General features: G+C 61.2%; 1 protein-coding gene across 1 annotated transcript in view; it reads right to left on the bottom strand.

Annotated features, from left to right (window-relative positions):
- PLXNA1 (plexin A1) overlaps nucleotides 1-17,820 on the bottom strand; it is a 52,451-nt gene that overhangs the window by 20,087 nt on the left and 14,544 nt on the right. The window contains exons 4-19 of the mRNA XM_053599512.1: nucleotides 12,999-13,139; nucleotides 11,991-12,091; nucleotides 11,596-11,719; nucleotides 11,364-11,517; nucleotides 10,550-10,649; nucleotides 9,746-9,860; nucleotides 5,539-5,739; nucleotides 3,667-3,763; nucleotides 3,406-3,599; nucleotides 3,128-3,279; nucleotides 2,931-3,051; nucleotides 2,507-2,643; nucleotides 1,139-1,306; nucleotides 782-875; nucleotides 302-541; nucleotides 19-162 (exon numbers count right to left, since the gene is read on the bottom strand). Coding sequence (XP_053455487.1) covers nucleotides 19-162; nucleotides 302-541; nucleotides 782-875; nucleotides 1,139-1,306; nucleotides 2,507-2,643; nucleotides 2,931-3,051; nucleotides 3,128-3,279; nucleotides 3,406-3,599; nucleotides 3,667-3,763; nucleotides 5,539-5,739; nucleotides 9,746-9,860; nucleotides 10,550-10,649; nucleotides 11,364-11,517; nucleotides 11,596-11,719; nucleotides 11,991-12,091; nucleotides 12,999-13,139 — 2,283 coding nt within the window. The remainder of the gene's footprint in view (nucleotides 1-18; nucleotides 163-301; nucleotides 542-781; nucleotides 876-1,138; nucleotides 1,307-2,506; nucleotides 2,644-2,930; nucleotides 3,052-3,127; nucleotides 3,280-3,405; nucleotides 3,600-3,666; nucleotides 3,764-5,538; nucleotides 5,740-9,745; nucleotides 9,861-10,549; nucleotides 10,650-11,363; nucleotides 11,518-11,595; nucleotides 11,720-11,990; nucleotides 12,092-12,998; nucleotides 13,140-17,820) is intronic.

Here is a 17,820-nt window from a genome sequence, read left to right as displayed (position 1 = left end):
GCAGGGTGAGGGACGCACCGTGACCTTGTGCTGCCCTGTGAGGTTGGGCGACTCGCACAGCAGCTGTGTTTCAGACACGGTGAGTGTGCAGGGCGTAGAGCCAATGAGCACCGTGTAGTTCAGCCGGGAGTTGCCAGGCGCTGGTGGCAGGAGGTTCCGGCCCTGCATAGGGGGGGCGGGGGGGGTGTGTGTGTGGTGAGTCACAGCTCAGGGCTTTGCCCAGCCAAGACCACCCCACACCAGCTCACCTGGCCCCAGCCACTGCCACAGTGGCCCAGGCAGAGGGGCAAAGGCCACCCACCTTGAGAATGAGTGGGGAGCTGGGCTTCAGCTCCAGGAGCCCCGTGGGGCTGAGTGGCTCCAGCACGGGGTCGGGGTAGTACAGGAAGGAGGAGGAGTTGAGCACCAGTAGGGCGCGCACGTTGTCCATGACGAAGCCCAGCTCCTCCGGCCGCTCCCCCAGCTCTGGGGGGCTGCGCACAGGGTTGTCCACGGAGGGCGCCCGGCACAACATGGTGGTGTCGTTGTATACCATGCAGCTCTGGGGACACAGGGCATAAGTGCACTGGGCCAGCCCTCACACACAGCTCCAGGCTCTCCACAGGGCAGTGCCAGGCCCTCCCCCGCACCAGGCAGGGGTGCTGTAGCCTCAGGGCCTCAGGTACACCCAAGGAGAAGCCCAGCAGGGGCAGGGGCATCCCCGACAGGAGCCCCAGCCCAGGCGAAAGCACAGATGGCAGCAGGGACAGGAAGGCAAGTGGCATGAGGAGCAGGGACTCACGTTCTCCCTTTCAACGCCGCCATACTTTGCCCGGATTCGGGGTTCGCGGACTGTGGCCAGGTTGGTCCCTGTGACTGTGAGGAGGGTCCCGCCACTAGGACCAAGGGATTGGGCAAGTCACTGCATGCTGCCAGGGGCCAGCTCGTGGCTCGGGGCAGACACATGACTGACAGCTCAGCTGGACAGGGCCCGCCGCTCCCAAAGACAGCAAACAAGTAAAAGCTGTCTGCACCAGACCCCCTGCGATGCACAGCAGGCGGGAATAAGAGCTACCAGGCCCCAGACAGAAGCTTGCAGGCTGGGCACTAGTCCCAGTGTGAGGGACAGGGCAAGTGTGGCCGGGCCACAGCCTCCCACCTGTTGATGCTCCACTCGGGGTCAATCCTCAGGATGGTGGGATCCTCTGTGTAGTTGTACTTCACCTCAGGGTTGGTGAGCTGGGCTCGGTTGATGTTGACGACAATGGGAGTGCTGCCAGGACTCTGCCCAGGGGGTGTCAGGCACCGGATTTCCCGAGAGTTCCTCCTGGAGGGGCCAAGAGGGACGTGAGGCAGCATCAAGAACTTGTGCAGAGCTCAGGCCCCTAGAGCTGAGCATCCAGGCTCCCTCACACAAACCACATGATGGCAGGTGAGGAACTACTGGACCTCCAGGCCTCACTGCCCGTCTGTAGAACAGGACCTGCCTCCAGTGGGCTGTCCACGGTCGCGGCAACACACCCTCCCAGGGCCACGGAAGCCTGGTCCTATTCTTGGGCCCAGCCCGGCCTTCTCTTGCTCCCAGCCCCTGCAGGCCTGCCCTGACCTCTGACCCCCAGGTCTGTTTCTTGATGGCCCCCGTGGCTGAGGGGCCCTTGCCTTCACGCTCTCTGGGCAACCATGGCAAGGGCTTCACACTCCTGGCCCCAGCCTCTGCCATGGTATCCAGTAGCAAGTCTGCTCTGCCACTGCTGGGGATGGTCAGGGAGGCCAGGCCACGGCCCTGACCTCTCCCACCTGTCCCAGGCTGCCCTCTCTCAGCCTGTGGTCCAAGGGGATCCAGGGCCCACTCCTGCTGCCCCGAGGGTGGCAGCCTCCTTCCCTCTTGACACCTGTGGCGATCTGAAAAATCGCTGGGTGGGCTTTATCGATGGGCTTTATCCCCCATCCCTGGGCTGTGAGGAGACTGAATGAGCTGGTCTGGGCAGGGGTAACTCTACTGGGCAGGCTGTCAGGTACAGTCCACGCTGGCCTGACCCTGCTCTTTCACTAATAGCTAGGGGCCCTACAGCTGCCAGGTTGCTCATAGCAAACACCAATGATTATGCTGATAACAGGTAATTATCACAGGAAAATATTTAAAGGGACGTTACATTATCAACCTTAATCTAAAATTATCCCCTTCAAGCCTCAGGGCTTTTGTTAAGATTTCTGTTTTCTCTTAAAATTTTGTTTAAACACTTCTTACTTTTCACCCAAGGGACTCCCACCACTCCCAGGGAAGGGTGAGGGAGGCAGGAGGAAGCCACGTTGTGCCCACCCCTGGGGGCCAAGCCCTGCCCACCTGCCTGCCCCTCTTCTCCCACCTCAGAGGTAACCCCTGTTTCCATGGTAACCTTCTCCGCCTCTGGGTTTCCATAGTGATCACCCCAGCCAGGCTCTCCATACCACGTTGCCTGGGCAACAGCAGCAGGCATATAGCCACCTGAACCCGGAGCGGGTGCAGCCAGCCCGACCAAGCCCGTACCAGGAAAAGGAGCAGGGCCGGCCACCAACAGACACAGCCACGTCACTGCCCGCATTCAGGTGGCTCCCCTCAATGCCAATCCAGGTGCCCCCTGACAGAGGCCCACGGGAGGGGCTCACGCGGTAGAAAGTCGGAGTCTGCAGAAAGAAAGGGCTTGGTGGAGTTCCTGGGAGGGCACCTTTGGGGCCACCCGGTGACAGGCCCCACTCTGCCTATGTGCATGGCTAGCCATGTCCACATGCCCTGAGCTGGCTACAGCACAGCAGGGGAGAGAGGAACAGCTCCATGGCCATGGAGAACAGGAGCAGAGTGTGGCTCAACAAGGGAGCCCAGGGAGGACGAGGGTGTGGCCTATGGGTCTAGGTCAGCCCCTCGCCCAGAAGAGACCATGGCGGCACAGGGCAGAGGGTGAGGCGGGACTCACCACGAAAGTGAAGCGCTTGGGTGACAGGGCCCGGTAGGGGGGAGAGCAGTCCCGCACGCACACCTCCACCAGGGCGTCGTGGGCCCGCACTGTGCTGGCGTCCCCAATCTCACACACGATCCTACGAGCACAGGCAGGACTCAGCAGCTGTGGGGCCCTCCCCAGGCCCAGCAGACCCACGCCCCCTGCACACGTACTGCTCGGCGCTGATGTACTCGCTCTCCACGGGGCTGCACGGCACCTTGCCCACACGAACGCCCAGACGCACATCCTCGAACCGCAGGCCCAGGTTCTCGCCCGTTATGGTGAGCCGTGTCCCTCCCTGCCTCGGGCCCGTCTCGGGGGACAGCTGCAGGGAGGCAGAGGCTGAGAGGCCTGCGTGCGTGCCACCACGCCCGGCCCAGGTGGGCGATCTTGCTGATGAGGGACGTGGCAGGCGGGATGGGACTGGCGGGTGGGTCTGGCCAGGGCCTACCTTGAGGATCTTGGGGTCGGCACAGCGGCTGCTGCCATGGCGGGCATGCATCCAGGACATGGGCACGTCAGCTGGGCAGTTGTGACGCAGGGAGCAGCGGCGCTCGGCCACGCACCAGCCACACTCAAAGCGAGGGTCAGCCTTGAGGCAGAGGCCACAGCTCTCACGCAGGGCTGGGCACTTGTAGAGGTGGGCTGCAGGGAGGGGGCATGGTCAGCTTGGCCCCACCCACCACCCCACCCTGGGAGGGCCTGCGCTCACCCTGGATGTTCTGGGGGTTGTCAATGACAAAGTTGCCGTTCCACACCACTGACAGGTTCACGGGCAAGTCACTGATGTCATTCCCCTCATATGAGTACTGTGGGCAGCAGACAGCACGGTCAGGCTCTGGGGCTGCAAGCTACTACCTCCAGACCACAGTGGACAATCAGTACATTGTGGTCGGGGCCTGCATGCCCCCTGCCATCTCTGGGACTAGCCGCTGGGAATGGCTTGGAAGGGCCCAGAACCTAGGCTCCTGAGCGAGACTGGCATTTCCAGTCTGAAACCTGACAGTTCACAGCAGCCACTGCCCACCAGCCAGCTGGCGGGCCAGGTTCTGCAACCTCCTCAGCTCCCCACACAAATAGGCATCCCCTATACACTGGCTCTCTTCCTAGTTCCATGGCCCCTCCACCCCCTAGCCAAGCCTCCATCTCCGCACAGTGGCCTCTCTGCTTTCCAGGGTCAGCCTCCATGAGACCTCTCCTCAGAGACCAGCTGCAGCCACAGAAGCCCTCAGCCTCCCTTGAACCACTCCCTGCATAGAGACTGCTGGGAAGCCAGGACTCCCATCTGGGGCCTATGGACATGCACCAGGGGTGTTGTAAGAACCTCAGTATCTTCATCTGCTGAATGGACCAGGACTGCCCTGAGGTGTGAGATGTGTGTCCCCCAGCTCTGGGCCCAAACAGGCAGAATCATCATCACATGGGGCCCAGCCCTCTCTGGAGCAGGCCTGGGCTCAGCTGTGTCCCATTCTCTCTACTGATGACCTCAGCTCCCTGCCTGTGCTTGGGAGAAGCAAGGAGCCCAGTCTTTCCAAGGGGCAGCCCAGCAATTCGTCATTATTTTATCTGCAGGAATTTAATTGGATCCTATCAAATTCCCTGATACTCCTGCTTCCCTTTAAACACAGCTGAAGGAAAGATTAATGTGGACCTGGAGAGAAGGGAGGGGTGGGAGAGATGCGGAGAGAAGGGAAGGAGCAGAGACGGACGCTTCAAGGCAGGGGAGAGGACAGTGTGGAGACAGACAGGGGCCACAGAGATGCAGGTGGCGGTGCAGGGCAGATGGGGAGTCAGTGTCAGAGAGCAGGAATGTCTGGAGAGGAAGGAAGGCAGACGGAATTCCAGAGACAGCCATGGTGACAAGGAGTGACCCTGATGGCCAACCTGCAGCCTGCCCCACTCTGGGCAGCTGGCTGTGACTTCCCTGCCCACCCTGTTACGACAGATGAGGGCTCAGCCAAGGGGCCACAGAAGCCAGACCTCTGACCTTATCAAGGAGCATTTTAGAGAGCCTTGGCGACAGCTCAGGGACCAGGTCAATCCCAGGAAGAGCCCCTGCTCCCCTGACCACACCCTTCCTGAGCAGATGGGAGAAACTGAGGCCTGCCGGCCAGTCATAGGGAGCCAGAGAGTGCAGGACCGGGTCCCCATCACTAAACTCACTGAACTTGATAATAGAACTTTCAAAGTGTTGCTGGACTAGACACGAAGCTCCAAACATGGCCTCTTCTTGGCACACAAGCAGTGCCCGTCTGAGCACGTCTAGTACAGATTGGTGGGGCCATGAGAGTCCATGGGTTCCACAGGCCTGACCTTGGCCTTCCGGGGGCCAGGTGGCCACTGCTGGCAGGCAGCTGGCTGTTCCCCAACACACTCAGACCTGCCCCTCAGCCCAGGACACGGAGACACACGCAGAGACACTGCCCACGTGTCCAATCAGGTCTTCACCACTGAAGTCCACTCCCAGGGTGCCTCTGACTTGTCCCAGTGGCGGACTGCCTGTACTGCCCTTTGTCAACCAGCACATGCCAGGTGGCTGGCAGCACGTGCCACACCACCCCAGCCTGCTGTTGCACCCCCTCACCGAGGAGTTCTGGCACTGCAGGCTGGAGCTGTTGAAGCGCAGGGCAGTGACGCGGGCCGGGCTGCCCGGGATGTGGAAGAGGCACTCGTACCCACGCTGGCCTGACTGTGGCTGCGGCAGGTTCCTGGCGGCCAAGGTGATCGGCTTCACCACACCCACCGGCACGTAGATCTGGGTGGAGGGCAGGATCTGTGGGCAGTCCTGGAGGCAAGAACACTTCAGTTGAACCTGGGTGGGGCGGTGGGTGGGGTACCCCACCACACCCCAGACTGCAGGCTGTGTATGAAGCATACACTCCTCCTAGCCTGGCCCTGCTATGGCCACTTTATACACTGTCACACCAAAGCCCACAGGGACAGCCAGCTGTGCGGAGGGCTACACACTGACCAGCACAAGCCCTCTCCTCTCTGGTCCTAAGATACTCCATCTGGGCTCTAGAACCCTGTCATCCTGGGGACTGAACAAGCCCCACCTGGGCTACAGATGAAAAGGCCCCTGAGGCAAAAGCAGCGGAGAGCTTGGGGCTTGAGCACTGTGCTAGGAGCCCAGGGAGTCTAAAAATAGCCAGAGCTCAGCAGAAAAACAGCCTGGGACCCCAGGGCCCCCAGCACCTCAGCAACAATAACTGATGCAAGGGCCCAGCTTTCTTGCAGCACGGCTGCTGCCTCCCTCCAGAGGAAACAGGCCCTGGGGAACATCGCTGAGCCAGGCTTTAAATAGGGAGGCTGAGAACAGGCTGTAATCCCCAAGCCTGCAGCAGCTCCCAAGGAGGGCACAGCACAGGGCCAGCTCTGCAGAGATGCTGGGGGCCCCAAGAGAGGATTCTGGCCTAGCCCCCAAGGGGTCAAGGGAAGCAGAGCTCACAAGGCCTGGCCAGGCACGCTGACCACCAACTGGTGGGTCTGCAGGGATGCTCCCGTGTCTGCTGGAAAGAGGCAGGTGTGGAGCTTGCACCTCCCCAACTCAGCACATCCAACTGTGCCCCCACACGGCCTCAGTGGAAAGGCACCGGCAGGCAGGACGGCCTGCATCTACACCAGCACTTCCCTGGCCCAGCACTGCCCGCTGAGACGCAGGCTGGAGCCTCACCATGACTGGGACCACCCTGGGCACAGCACCCTGGGCCCAGCCATGAGAATGGGGTCAGCTCAGGACCCAGCCTGTGGGAAAACCGAGGGCAACCACAGAGAAGCCTGGGCCTGCTCAGTGCCTATGAGTCCAGGAACTCTGTGGCCAGTGGCAGGCTCCCCCAGCATGAGACCCAGCACTGCCCCCATGGCACTACAGCATGGGTGTGGGCAGCCCCTACCTGGCCACCCCATGACCTGAGGATGGCAAAGAATGGCCCGGCCCCTTGCCATCCCTGCCCTCCCAGCTCCAAGTAACAGCTGGTCCGCTCCAGCTGCCACTCCCACCTCGCTCCTACCCCTACACTTGTCACCTCTTCCCAGTATCAGCAGGATATTTGTCTTTCAATCATGAGTTCTAGAACTCAGGAAGCAACCAGAGAGGACAGCTTGGGGACCTTCTGGGCCCCACTGCAAGTTGGGCCTGAGCTGAAAGTCCACTGACCACCTGACTCCACAGACCCTACTCTGGATCTCCCTGAACTGGTCAGTCCAGAACCACTGTCCAGTGGTCCCCAACACAGTCACCTGGTAAAAAAGCCAGAGGTCCCTTTGGGGCAAGCAGGGAGAAAGATTCACCATATACATATTTGACAACATAGCAGGGTCCTTCCTCCAGGCAGCCCAGCTTCCCCTGCATGCAGGGTTTTGGGGTCTGTGAACTGGCTCGTGTCTACGGATGACTGAGGCACAGAACTGACCCTCACTAGTCAGCTCCCGCTTCGTTCCTATGACCTGGGACTCTTCTGCTCACAGTGACCAAGAAAGAGCTAAGTGGACTGCCCACATCCTTTACTGCTGGGGACACAGTGACCAACTGGCCCAGGGTCCAGCTCCTCATGGCATCTCTCAGATGGCCCCAGGCTGGCAGGAGAAGAGGTCAAGGCATAAAGGACAAGGCTAGGGAAGAGGGCAGGGACATGACTACCCTGTGGAAGTGCCAGCCACACCTCCCCATTCAGCAGAGAAGTCTGACGCTGGCACTGCTCACAGGGAAGTTCTAACACAGTGGTTCTCAACCCTCCTGATGACTTCTAATGCCATGACCCTTACAGGTCGTGACCCCCAACTATAAAATTATTTTCACCGCTACTTTATAACTATAATTTTGCTACTGTTATGAATCGTAATGTAAATATCTGATATGCTGGATGTATTTTCATTGTTACAAAGGGGTCACAACCCGCAGATTGAGAACCACTGTTCTAATATATCAGTGCCTCTGTGAGTGTGAGCTCCATTCCTGGGGTCCACATGGGGCCCCCCTCGGGCTCTGGGCAGAGGCACCACTGGCCTCAGTACCCAGCCCTCCCCACATGCACAGTACACTGGTCACTTCCACCTCAGAGCAAAGTAAATGGACCTGAGAACACAGGGAGCAAGGCAAGCATCCTCAGAGACCTGTCCCACCCTGGGCTGTGGGAGGGAGAGCTCCTTGGTGAGAAGGCGCAGAGAGGTGGCCTGGTGGAGGGGCATGGGGGCTGCTGCTCAGCACTACACACCAAGCTTTTCCCAGACTCCTATCACACCTTAGAAACTTCTACGTAAAAGTCTGGGACTCCAGCTAAAGAAATGGGGAAGAATCCATTCCTCCAAACAACCTGCCTTCACCCCAGCCCAGCCCCCAACAGGCTCACTCAACACCTCCTGCCCTACTTCCCCAAGGCCCCAGGGTCACTACCTCCAGGGGCTGGTCTCCTTCAAGTGCCTAGAGGTGATGGCAAGGACACAGGAGGAATTAGAGACAGCGCCAGTGAGGACCTGGCCTACCCTGGCCTCCAAAACCACCCCAACTGCCCACAGCCCCAGCCTGGGCCCTGCCTCGGCCTTGTGACCACTCTGCTGCCTCCTGAGCTCCATACAAACCACAGCCACTGCCTCGACAGGTCGCATCTGCAGTGGCTGCCCATTACTGGCTCACAAGGCCCCAGGACCAGTTCCCGCCAACCTCAGACCCCACTGCAGGGCACTGCAACACAGCTCTTCTTATATCTAGGCACACTGGCGCAGCTCCTCAGGCAGGACGCACCCCCAGGCAGCTCCCTTGAGCCCCAACGCTCACACTCGCACTATCAGGCCTTGTTCCCTCAACACTCATGGTCCCTGCCTGCTCTCAGCCTTGCCTCCACTGCCATCTCATGTCCTGACATGCAACATCACTCCAAGGAGCAAAAAATCCAGGTCCAGAGGGTGACGGTGGGGATGGTTGGGGGTCTCTGTGAGGAAGGGACCCAGAGGAGGAACAGGCTGCAGCACTGGGGGGCTTTGTACCCACTCACCTTTTGGCCCAGCCTGTCCAGGGGAACTCCAGCCCAGCTGCAGCCCCCATGTGCCTGCCATGCTCTACAGCAGTGGTTCTCAACCTTCCTAATGCCGCAATGTATTTTCATTGTTAAGAAGGGGTTGCGACCCACAGGTTGAGAACCGCTGCCCTAAGGTCTACTGTACCCTGGCTCTGACAGCCTTGGGTTCCAGGAGGGGCAGCCTACTGTCCACATGGTCAGTACCTCGCCCAGCTCCAAGACGGTTACTACACAATTAACAGCAATCCCACATAGCACTTCACACAGCTCCAGGAAGCCATCAGCCACTTAGTGGGTTAATATGAGTTCCCTCACCCTCCCAGAGGGCTCAGGCCAGGCCTGCATGCCTGCTCACCAGGCACGCACCCTCCCAGCTCCTGCTTACACTGTCTATGGGGCCTGGACACTGCCCTTTCCCTGTGCCCAGGAGTCCACAGGTATCTCTTCAGTCCACAGCCCCCATGTAGAGGCCTGAGCAGGACTCGTCTGAGGCATCTCCCCCTCCTGAGGGTCACAGAGGACATCCAGAGAACACTGGCCAATGCCACCTGGCTGGCCAAAACAGCCCTGGATGGTGTCCCTGGCCCCGCAGAACCTCTTGCCCCAGGCCGGAGTCCTTCAGACTGACGCAGCCTGGCCACCCCCTCAAGGTGTGTGGATGACCCAACACCCCAGATACCCACAGGACCAGGCTCAGGTGACACTCAGGCAGAGCTGTCTCTACCTGGTTCTGCTGCACCTCCAAAAGCCTGGTCCCCAAACCCAGCCCAGCCTTACCTCAGACACGTTGACACGGCCCTCCAGGAAGGCGCAGTCGGCAGCATTGTGGGTACACACGTGGCGGTATTTACACCAGTGGCAGGGGAAGGAGCCGTTGACACACGACAGGCAGCTATGGGAGAGAGCAGGGCGCTGAGGCCTGAGGATCCTGCCTGTGCTACTACCTGCAGCCATAAGGGGCCACCACACTGCTGCCACTGGGCCTCATCGTGCCACCACACTCCCCTGCCTCCTCTTGGGCTGGTGGGGGACAGCCCCTGGTTTCGTCTCCCAGGTCCTGGCACTCATGCCCTCCTTGACACTTTCCTGCAACCGCCAGCCTGCCCCAGTGGCTGCTGCGGTAACCAATAGCCTCAGGTGACTGTGAACATGTTGGCATAACTTGGAACTGTGTTTTAAGTTTTACCACATTTCAATAAACGTAGGTTTAAATTTAGGCAGTGAGTACTGCCACAGAACTGGAGTGTGGTACACATCTGCCGCCCCCTCGCCTGGCAGGGGCCTGTCCATTCCCTCTGACACATCCCACGGCTGTGATGGGCAGGCCATCACACGTGCCCTGCCTGTGCAGCCTCGGGCCTCACTGTCCCAACAGCATCAGAGGATACCACCTCCTCCACCTTCTCTCCAGGATCTTACAACCTGCCATGGCCCCTCAGGCTCCCACCAGTGCTGACCCCTTCCCCAGAGATCCCCACCCCCTGCTTAGCACAAGGCAGACTGCATGCTGGAAATACAAACATGGCCTGGCCCACAGTGGGTCCAGGTCTAGCTGGGGTGAGGTAACCCAGTGACACTCACGACTGGTGGACACTGCAGTTGTAGAAAACAAAGTCCACAGAGGCGAACTTCTTGCCTGTCTCCTTGGACTTCAGATAGAGCTTCACCACCCGCTGGTCCCCTGAGGGCAGTAGGGGCTGAGTCACCAGGGCTGCCAGGTGCCACAGAGCCCAGGACCCCATGCAAGCCAAGCCCAGACAGGGGAAGAACTAGCTGCCACCCTCCAAGCTGCAGACGCTGGCCCATCGAGTGTTCAGCCAGGACCCTCCTCAGCATCCTGGAGGCAGGAACCTTGGATCAACTGGGACCCCTGCCCCTTCCTGCCTCCTATTCAGTTGGTGGTGGTGGTGGTGGGACTGGGAACCACATGGCCCTCCCCACACCCCCAAGCCTAGCCAGGTCGGCTCACGGGGTGGTTTGTACAGAGTCAATACAGCAACTACCTGGACTATGGCAGCTGGAGAGGACCTGTACCCCAGACCCCCATAGGCCCTGATGCACCTGGGGTCGATGCCCCCACTCGACCTCCGACCTCACACGCCTACTCCTGCCCCTCTACCCCTTCCAATTCCAGGGGTTTTGACAAGTCTCTGTCCTGGGGCCACTTCCTGCCACCTCCAGGTTCACCATGGGACACGCCCCCACCTGGACACCTCCCTAGCAAGAGGGCTTCTCACTCTGGCCCTGTGCCTGAAAGACCCCGTCAACTCCAGGGTCCCAGTGCTCACAATGGAACCGAGCTGGGGAGGTACTGAGAACACGTGGGTGACTGAACCCCACTCCAGGCCTCTTGAGGCCGAGGTGCTGCCGGTGCAGGGACTGGAGGGGCACTCACCCTGGCCCTGCGTGATGGGCGCCACCTCACGAGCAGAGGGTGAGCGGCAGTGGATCTGACCATCCTCCAGAACACCCTCGGACTCCATGAAGTCCTCAAATGAGCAGTTGACGCCGGCTGAGAGGTCGGGCACGTTCCAAGCCTGCAGCACAAGCTGGGGGCAAGAGCCGGTGAGTACATCTCTGCGGCTGCTCCCAGCACCCCCTGCCCCTGCCCTGGGGCGGCCACTCACCGGGACCTGGGACATGGTGACAGATACGTTCCGCGGCCACACTGTCAGCTGCACACACTGCAGCAGGTCTGAGGCGAAGCGCTGGGGCTCATCCGCCCGCTCACAAGTGTCCTGCCGTGAGCAACTGCAGGCAGAGGATGCAAAGCTGGGCAGGTGGGGAGACCCAGGGCACCCCAAATGGTCAGCCCACTGTGCAGGCCTGGGCCAAGGACACAGATGGCTTGTCCCATGAGCCCTGTGACATTCCCACCCTCCTCAGCAGGGTTGTGCCAGCTTCACCCTGCTCAGAGGGGGCTGTGCCACTTGAGGTACACAGCAAGGCAGCCCCACGGCACCCCAAGTAGGGGAGTACCAGATTGGGGCATCTGGGGCCTTCCCGGCCCACCCAGACTCACATGCTGTGCAGGACACACCAGCCGCAGTGAGGGTCCCGTGACCCCAGGCACAGCTCACAAGACGTGTACTGCACACAGCTCTCCACGGGCACCCTTGTCACCTGAGGAGGGAGGCACAGCATCAGACCCCGCCAGTCTCCTCCTAGGGTCCCCCCCCCCCTCCCGGCAGCACCACCGCCACCTAGTGTTTCCCAGCTCCACCCTCCTCTCCACATGCCATGGAGGTTCTGGCTCTGGCCTCTCAGAGGCCAATAACAGGGACCCTGCCTTGGCCAAGTCAGGTCACAGGGGCCAGGCCTCTGCCTGGGCAGGAAGGCAGTGGAAAAGCCGACAGAGGCAGGGTGAACCAATCGGCAGTAATCAGCTTTGGCCAGTGCTACTTCCCTGCCTAGCTCTGAGCTCCAGAGGAACGGATGGCTGGGCAGCCCGGTCTGAGCACAGGAGGCAGGCCTGGATGGTGCTCATAGGATAGGCGGGGCCCTGGCCCACAGGAGCTTCCTGGCTTGGCCTGGCTTCTCAGCCCCCTGGCAGGTCCGTGAGGTCTCAGGGTCAGAAGAATCAGGAGCAGCCAAGAGGGCAGGAGGTCTGTACTCAACCAGCCCTGTGCCTTGCTGGGCCCCGCCTACCTCACCTGCCCACCCCGGAGAGGCCATGGGTCACCAAGCTGGGAAGAATGGTGGTGGTAGTCTCTAAGCAGGCCAGACCAGGTACACAGCCCACACCCTTGGGCCCCAATGCACTGCCCAATCCCTCAGTGACACCCATCCTCTGAAATTGCTCTCCATCAAGTCCTCACTTCCGGGTCATGAAGTCATTCAGTGAGGGGCAGAAATCCCAGCCCCAGCCCCCGAGTGCACACCCAGACAGGTGCAAAACCATGCCCAGCCACCAGCTGTGGCATCCCCTTGGGAGAAGTAGCCACCCAACTGTGATGTGGCCCCTGTCCTCAGCTTCCCCATGACCACGGTCCACATCTGCACACTGGCATCCCGCCAGCACAGCACTCACCTGCTTTTCAGTCATGGCATAGAGGTACTGGCGGTTGGGGCTGAGAACAAGGTCCCGCAGGATGGGGCTGCCTTCCTGGGCCACCACACTCTCATAGGCCAGGGCTGGCCGGCCACCGGGGTTCGCAAGGTCCACCAGAATCTGTGGCGGTAAGACTCCCTGAGCAGGGCTGGGCCAGCACCTGCCTAACCCAACCCCACCCAGCCTAGAGGTTGGGGTCTGAAGACCCCTTCAGCCCACTCGGCCCTGCAAGGACAAGACTGGGCTCAGAGGGGACCGAGGCTGGCTATGCTCCCTGCCCCCACCCCCAGCCCTATTATGGGAGCCTGTGTGGGCAAACTTCGGCCCAGACAGGCTGGTCTTGGCCTCAGCCCTTATCAGTCAACAGAGGCCAGGAACCTGGCTGGATATACTAGGGACTAGAGATGGCCACTGCCCTGGGTGTCATGGCCATACTCAGGGTGAAGGCCATACCCTGGGGCAGGCTGGGTCTCTGCAGGAAGGGGTGTGGGAGGGCAGAGGCTGGGGCCTACAGGAGCATGGGGAGTCCAGTGTGGCTGCCAAATGAAATCAGGGTGGGGTATCCTACAGGTGGAGAGGGGCACCCCATCAAGGCCACAGAAGAGGGCAGGCATCTCATCGGCATGGAAATGTATTCCAGATCCCAAATAAACCGGGCGTTAATTAGCCAGCTCTTCTCTGCAGCTTGCAATGCTGAGAGTATTTTTAGTTGCTTTTACCAAACAAATGTATTTAATTAACAGAGAGACCCAGGGGGCTTTCCAGAGATGGGATTCGTGGGGCGTGTCCACCCAGCGCAGCCTTCCGGGCAGGCTCCCCTGGCTCAGGCCCGCTCCTGCCTGCTGCATGGCCAGCCTGGCACCCACGCCCCACCTCCACCTTGGGGCGGGGGCCCACATTTGGCACAGTGCCCTTTCTTTGCGCCCCCACAGTGGCAGGGCAGGGCAGAGCCAGGCGAAAGCCCTCACTGAAGTCAGCCCCATCAGGCCTGGCTGAAGGCGGCGGGCCAGGGTGGGGCGCCGTGTCTGTGGGCCAAAGAGGCTGCTGGCTACAGGAGGCAGGAGAGTGGGGGGGAGCTGCATTCCTGCACTCCACCCCCCCACATCCGCTCAGCTGCCTCCCCACCAGGCAAGCTTAAGTCAAACCAGACCCGGAAGAGCTGAGCCCAGAGCAGGGCAGGGGAGGAGGCTACTGGACGGGCCCAGAGAGGACACCTGCAGGGGCTGAGCCCCCAGCCTGGGGGCCACCAGAACCTAGTGCCCGCTCTGGACAACCGCAGGGGCTGTGCCCCCAGCCTGGGGACCACGAGAGCCTAGTGCCCACTCTGGACAACCGCAGGGGCTGAGCCCCTAGCCTGGGGGCCACCAGAGCCTAGTGCCCGCTCTGGACAACCGCAGGGGCTGTGCCCCCAGCCTGGGGGCCACCAGAGCCTAGTGCCCACTCTGGACAACCGCAGGGGCTGTGCCCCCAGCCTGGGGACCACGAGAGCCTAGTGCCCACTCTGGACAACCGCAGGGGCTGTGCCCCCAGCCTGGGGACCACGAGAGCCTAGTGCCCACTCTGGACAACCGCAGGGGCTGTGCCCCCAGCCTGGGGACCACGAGAGCCTAGGGCCCACTCTGGACAACCGCAGGGGCTGTGCCCCCAGCCTGGGGACCACGAGAGCCTAGTGCCCACTCTGGACAACCGCAGGGGCTGTGTCCCCAGCCTGGGGGCCACCAGAGCCTAGTGCCCACTCTGGACAACCGCAGGGGCTGAGCCCCTAGCCTGGGGGCCACGAGAGCCTAGTGCCCACTCTGGACAACCGCAGGGGCTGAGCCCCCAGCCTGGGGGCCACGAGAGCCTAGTGCCCACTCTGGACAACCGCAGGGGCTGTGCCCCCAGCCTGGGGACCACGAGAGCCTAGTGCCCGCTCTGGACAACCGCAGGGGCTGTGCCCCCAGCCTGGGGATCACCAGAGCCTAGTGCCTGTGGGTGGGGCCTGGAACTGGACCCAGCCTGCACCCTACCTACTCACCCATGCTGGCCTGCCTGGCCTGCAGTCACATCTGGGCCAGAAGTCTTCACCCAAAATGACTGCTGACCAAAAGTGTACCAAGGGGCACTGAGGATGCCCACCCCAAAGGCCTCTGGGCAACAGCTCAGGCCCATGAGGCCCACCAGGATTCCGGCCAGGACCCAGCCTCTGGACTCACACTGCCCAGGTCCACACCACAATGGGGTAGGACACTGCAAGGAGCTAAACCTCTCTTTGCCTCAGTTTCCCAACCGTGAATCAGGAATGACAGACACCACAGAGCTATTCTGGGGCTACAGACCAAGCCAGCGTGCCAGGAGGGGTGAGACGGGGGATTCACAGGGGGCCAGGGTCACGCACGCACACCTGAGCAGCTGCCAGGGAGCAGGAGGCAGGAAGACAAGGAGGGCAGGGCAATGCCTGGACAACGGGCAGGAGCAGGACCCCTGTGCTCCACATCCACCACTGTCAACCCAAACGATCCCCATCAGGGCTCTGGATTTCCTCCTAAGCCCTGGCCCTCACCTTGGTCTCCCATCCCTGCAGATGTGTCTAACAGCTGCCCCAAAACCCAGGATGTACTCTAGGTCCAAGGCCCTTCCTCCACAGCTCCAGGCCTGTCCTTCTTACTACCTGGCGTGCAGTGTCATGACACTGACTAGATCCTGACCCTAGTGTGCAGGGGGTGCCCAAGAGGCATCTGAACAGGGACACCAAGGGAGAGGTACCAGCCTCTGCCACCCTGCCCATTAGCAGCCGCACACTGCTAGGGTATGACCCCATTCAAGGATGAATTGGGATTCTCACAATTCAAGGATGGGGCTCTGTGGACTGGGGGCACAGATGTCACATCCTGGGCTACTGCACCCAGCAGGGGATAGAGGAAATGGTTTTGGGAAGGGCAGCTCCAAGGCATGGGTGGGTGGCAACCAGGAGCAGGCCTCTTCCCCAGGGTCCCGAGGCTGGGTCAAGCAGGCAGGCTGGCCAGCTCCAGGCCCCAGAATGCCCTGCCCTCACCCCACCCAGCAGCAAGGCAACTGGGACAGGTGGTGCCCGACAGCTGCAGCCTGGAGCACATGTATGTCCAGCTGTCCATCCGCCATGCGCCCACCTGTTCACACACCTGCCAGCACTGGGCCACCCCACTCCTTCGCAGGCTGTCCCCGGGGGCAGGGCCCAGGGTGAAGCCACTGTGTGACTCCAGAGGGCACAGAGAAGCAGGAGTGTTGGGGAGGCTGACGCATAGCGCACCAGGCCAGAGGCGGATCTGCCCAGGTAGCAGGCCCCAGGTTGCGTGCTGAGCCATCACAGTCCTGGCTCAGTAGGTCCCCACGTGCACATGTGTGCTACAAGGTCAGTCTGGCTGGGAAGGAGTCCCCAAGTTATGCTCCCTGTGCCCTGACCCATATTCTGGTTGAAGGCCCCAGCACTCTAGCCAGGAGGTAAACTGAGGTACACAAAGCACCTGACAGAGGAACCCAGCTGCCCCTGGGCCATGCAGTCTGTCCCAGAAGACGGTGGAGGGAGAAGTGCCTACAAGAAGCACATCCCAGGAGCAGGACAGAAGAGCAGACAGCAGGGCGGGCACAGGGCCAGGGGCCTGGCAGGACGCAGGGCGCACGTGCCAGGTCCCACATGCCAACACCTACACCCAGCCCCAGCTGTCCACTAAAGGGCCACCCACCTGCAGGAGGCCCACCCTTGAGGCAGCTAGGCCCAGCAGTCCCCTCCCACAGCAGCTGGCAGCTGACAGACCAAACAGGAATCTGGCGATGTCTTGGGCATGGGGCCGAACTAGGGTGTCCCTGCTATCTTCCCACCTCCAGCTGTCACCTCCTTGCTCAGCAAATCCTTCTCTGCAGACCATCAGAACCTTTTACAACTGGCCTGACAGCTCTCTCTTTCCCTCTTCCCACCGCAAAACCTGGGGGGTAGGTGGCAAACTCAGCCCTGCTCACAGCTCCCTCAGCCCTGGGATCCTTCCCCTTCACCCATAAAGGCTCGGTGAGTCACCCAAACTCCCTGGATGTGCTCACCAGGCTGTGCTGGGCCTTGGGTATCCACCCACCCACAGATGGGGGGAACACAGGCCACCCTACTCAGTTTCTGCAAGGGCCTTCTACCTCCCAAAGTCCCCTGTCCTGTCCACACACTGGAGAGTCCGCCCAGGATTCTGAGCTGAGGCGCCAGGGGTGTCAGCATGCTGATTGTGGGACAGAGACCAGTGGCACCTCAGTGCCAGGAACAGGCAAGGCATGGGCCTCCCCTGTGGAATGAGCACCTCGCACCACCATGGGGCTCACCTGACCCTCCCCATTGACAGGCCAGAGTAGGGTCACTCCTCTGCCGGGGACACAGCAGGCAGGGATCCCTGCAGAGGGAGCCCCGCTGAGCCCCAGGATGGCCAGCTGTGGGCCCAGCCAGGTCAGCTGTCTGTCCAGCCCAGAGCCAACAAAGGGCCCATTCTCAGGTCTGAGGGTAGCAGGGGCACTAAGGAGGAGGTCTGGGCTACCCAGGCTGTGTGCCAAGGCCAGCACACTCCCTAGCTGCCCAGAGGCAGAGGACTGCCCAGCTTGGCCCCGACCCGGTGAGGGAAGAGTGCCTTACTCTGCCTACCCTACAAAGGCAGCTGCAGGTCAGGCCACTAGGCCCCTCCCAGCCCTCGCCTGTGAAGTACAGGTACACTGGTGAGCTGTGGTAAGGGATAGGGGACAAGGGCCAGGCATAGGCAGAGCAGTGGAGCTGTGGCCAGCCAGGCAGTCGTGGCCTCATAGGCCTTGCAGC

The sequence above is a fragment of the Nycticebus coucang genome, chromosome 8 (genome assembly GCF_027406575.1).
Source record: "Nycticebus coucang isolate mNycCou1 chromosome 8, mNycCou1.pri, whole genome shotgun sequence".
Lineage (NCBI taxonomy): Eukaryota > Metazoa > Chordata > Mammalia > Primates > Lorisidae > Nycticebus > Nycticebus coucang.
Note: the sequence above shows the minus strand (reverse complement) of the source record. Positions and strands in the feature narration are given on the sequence as shown.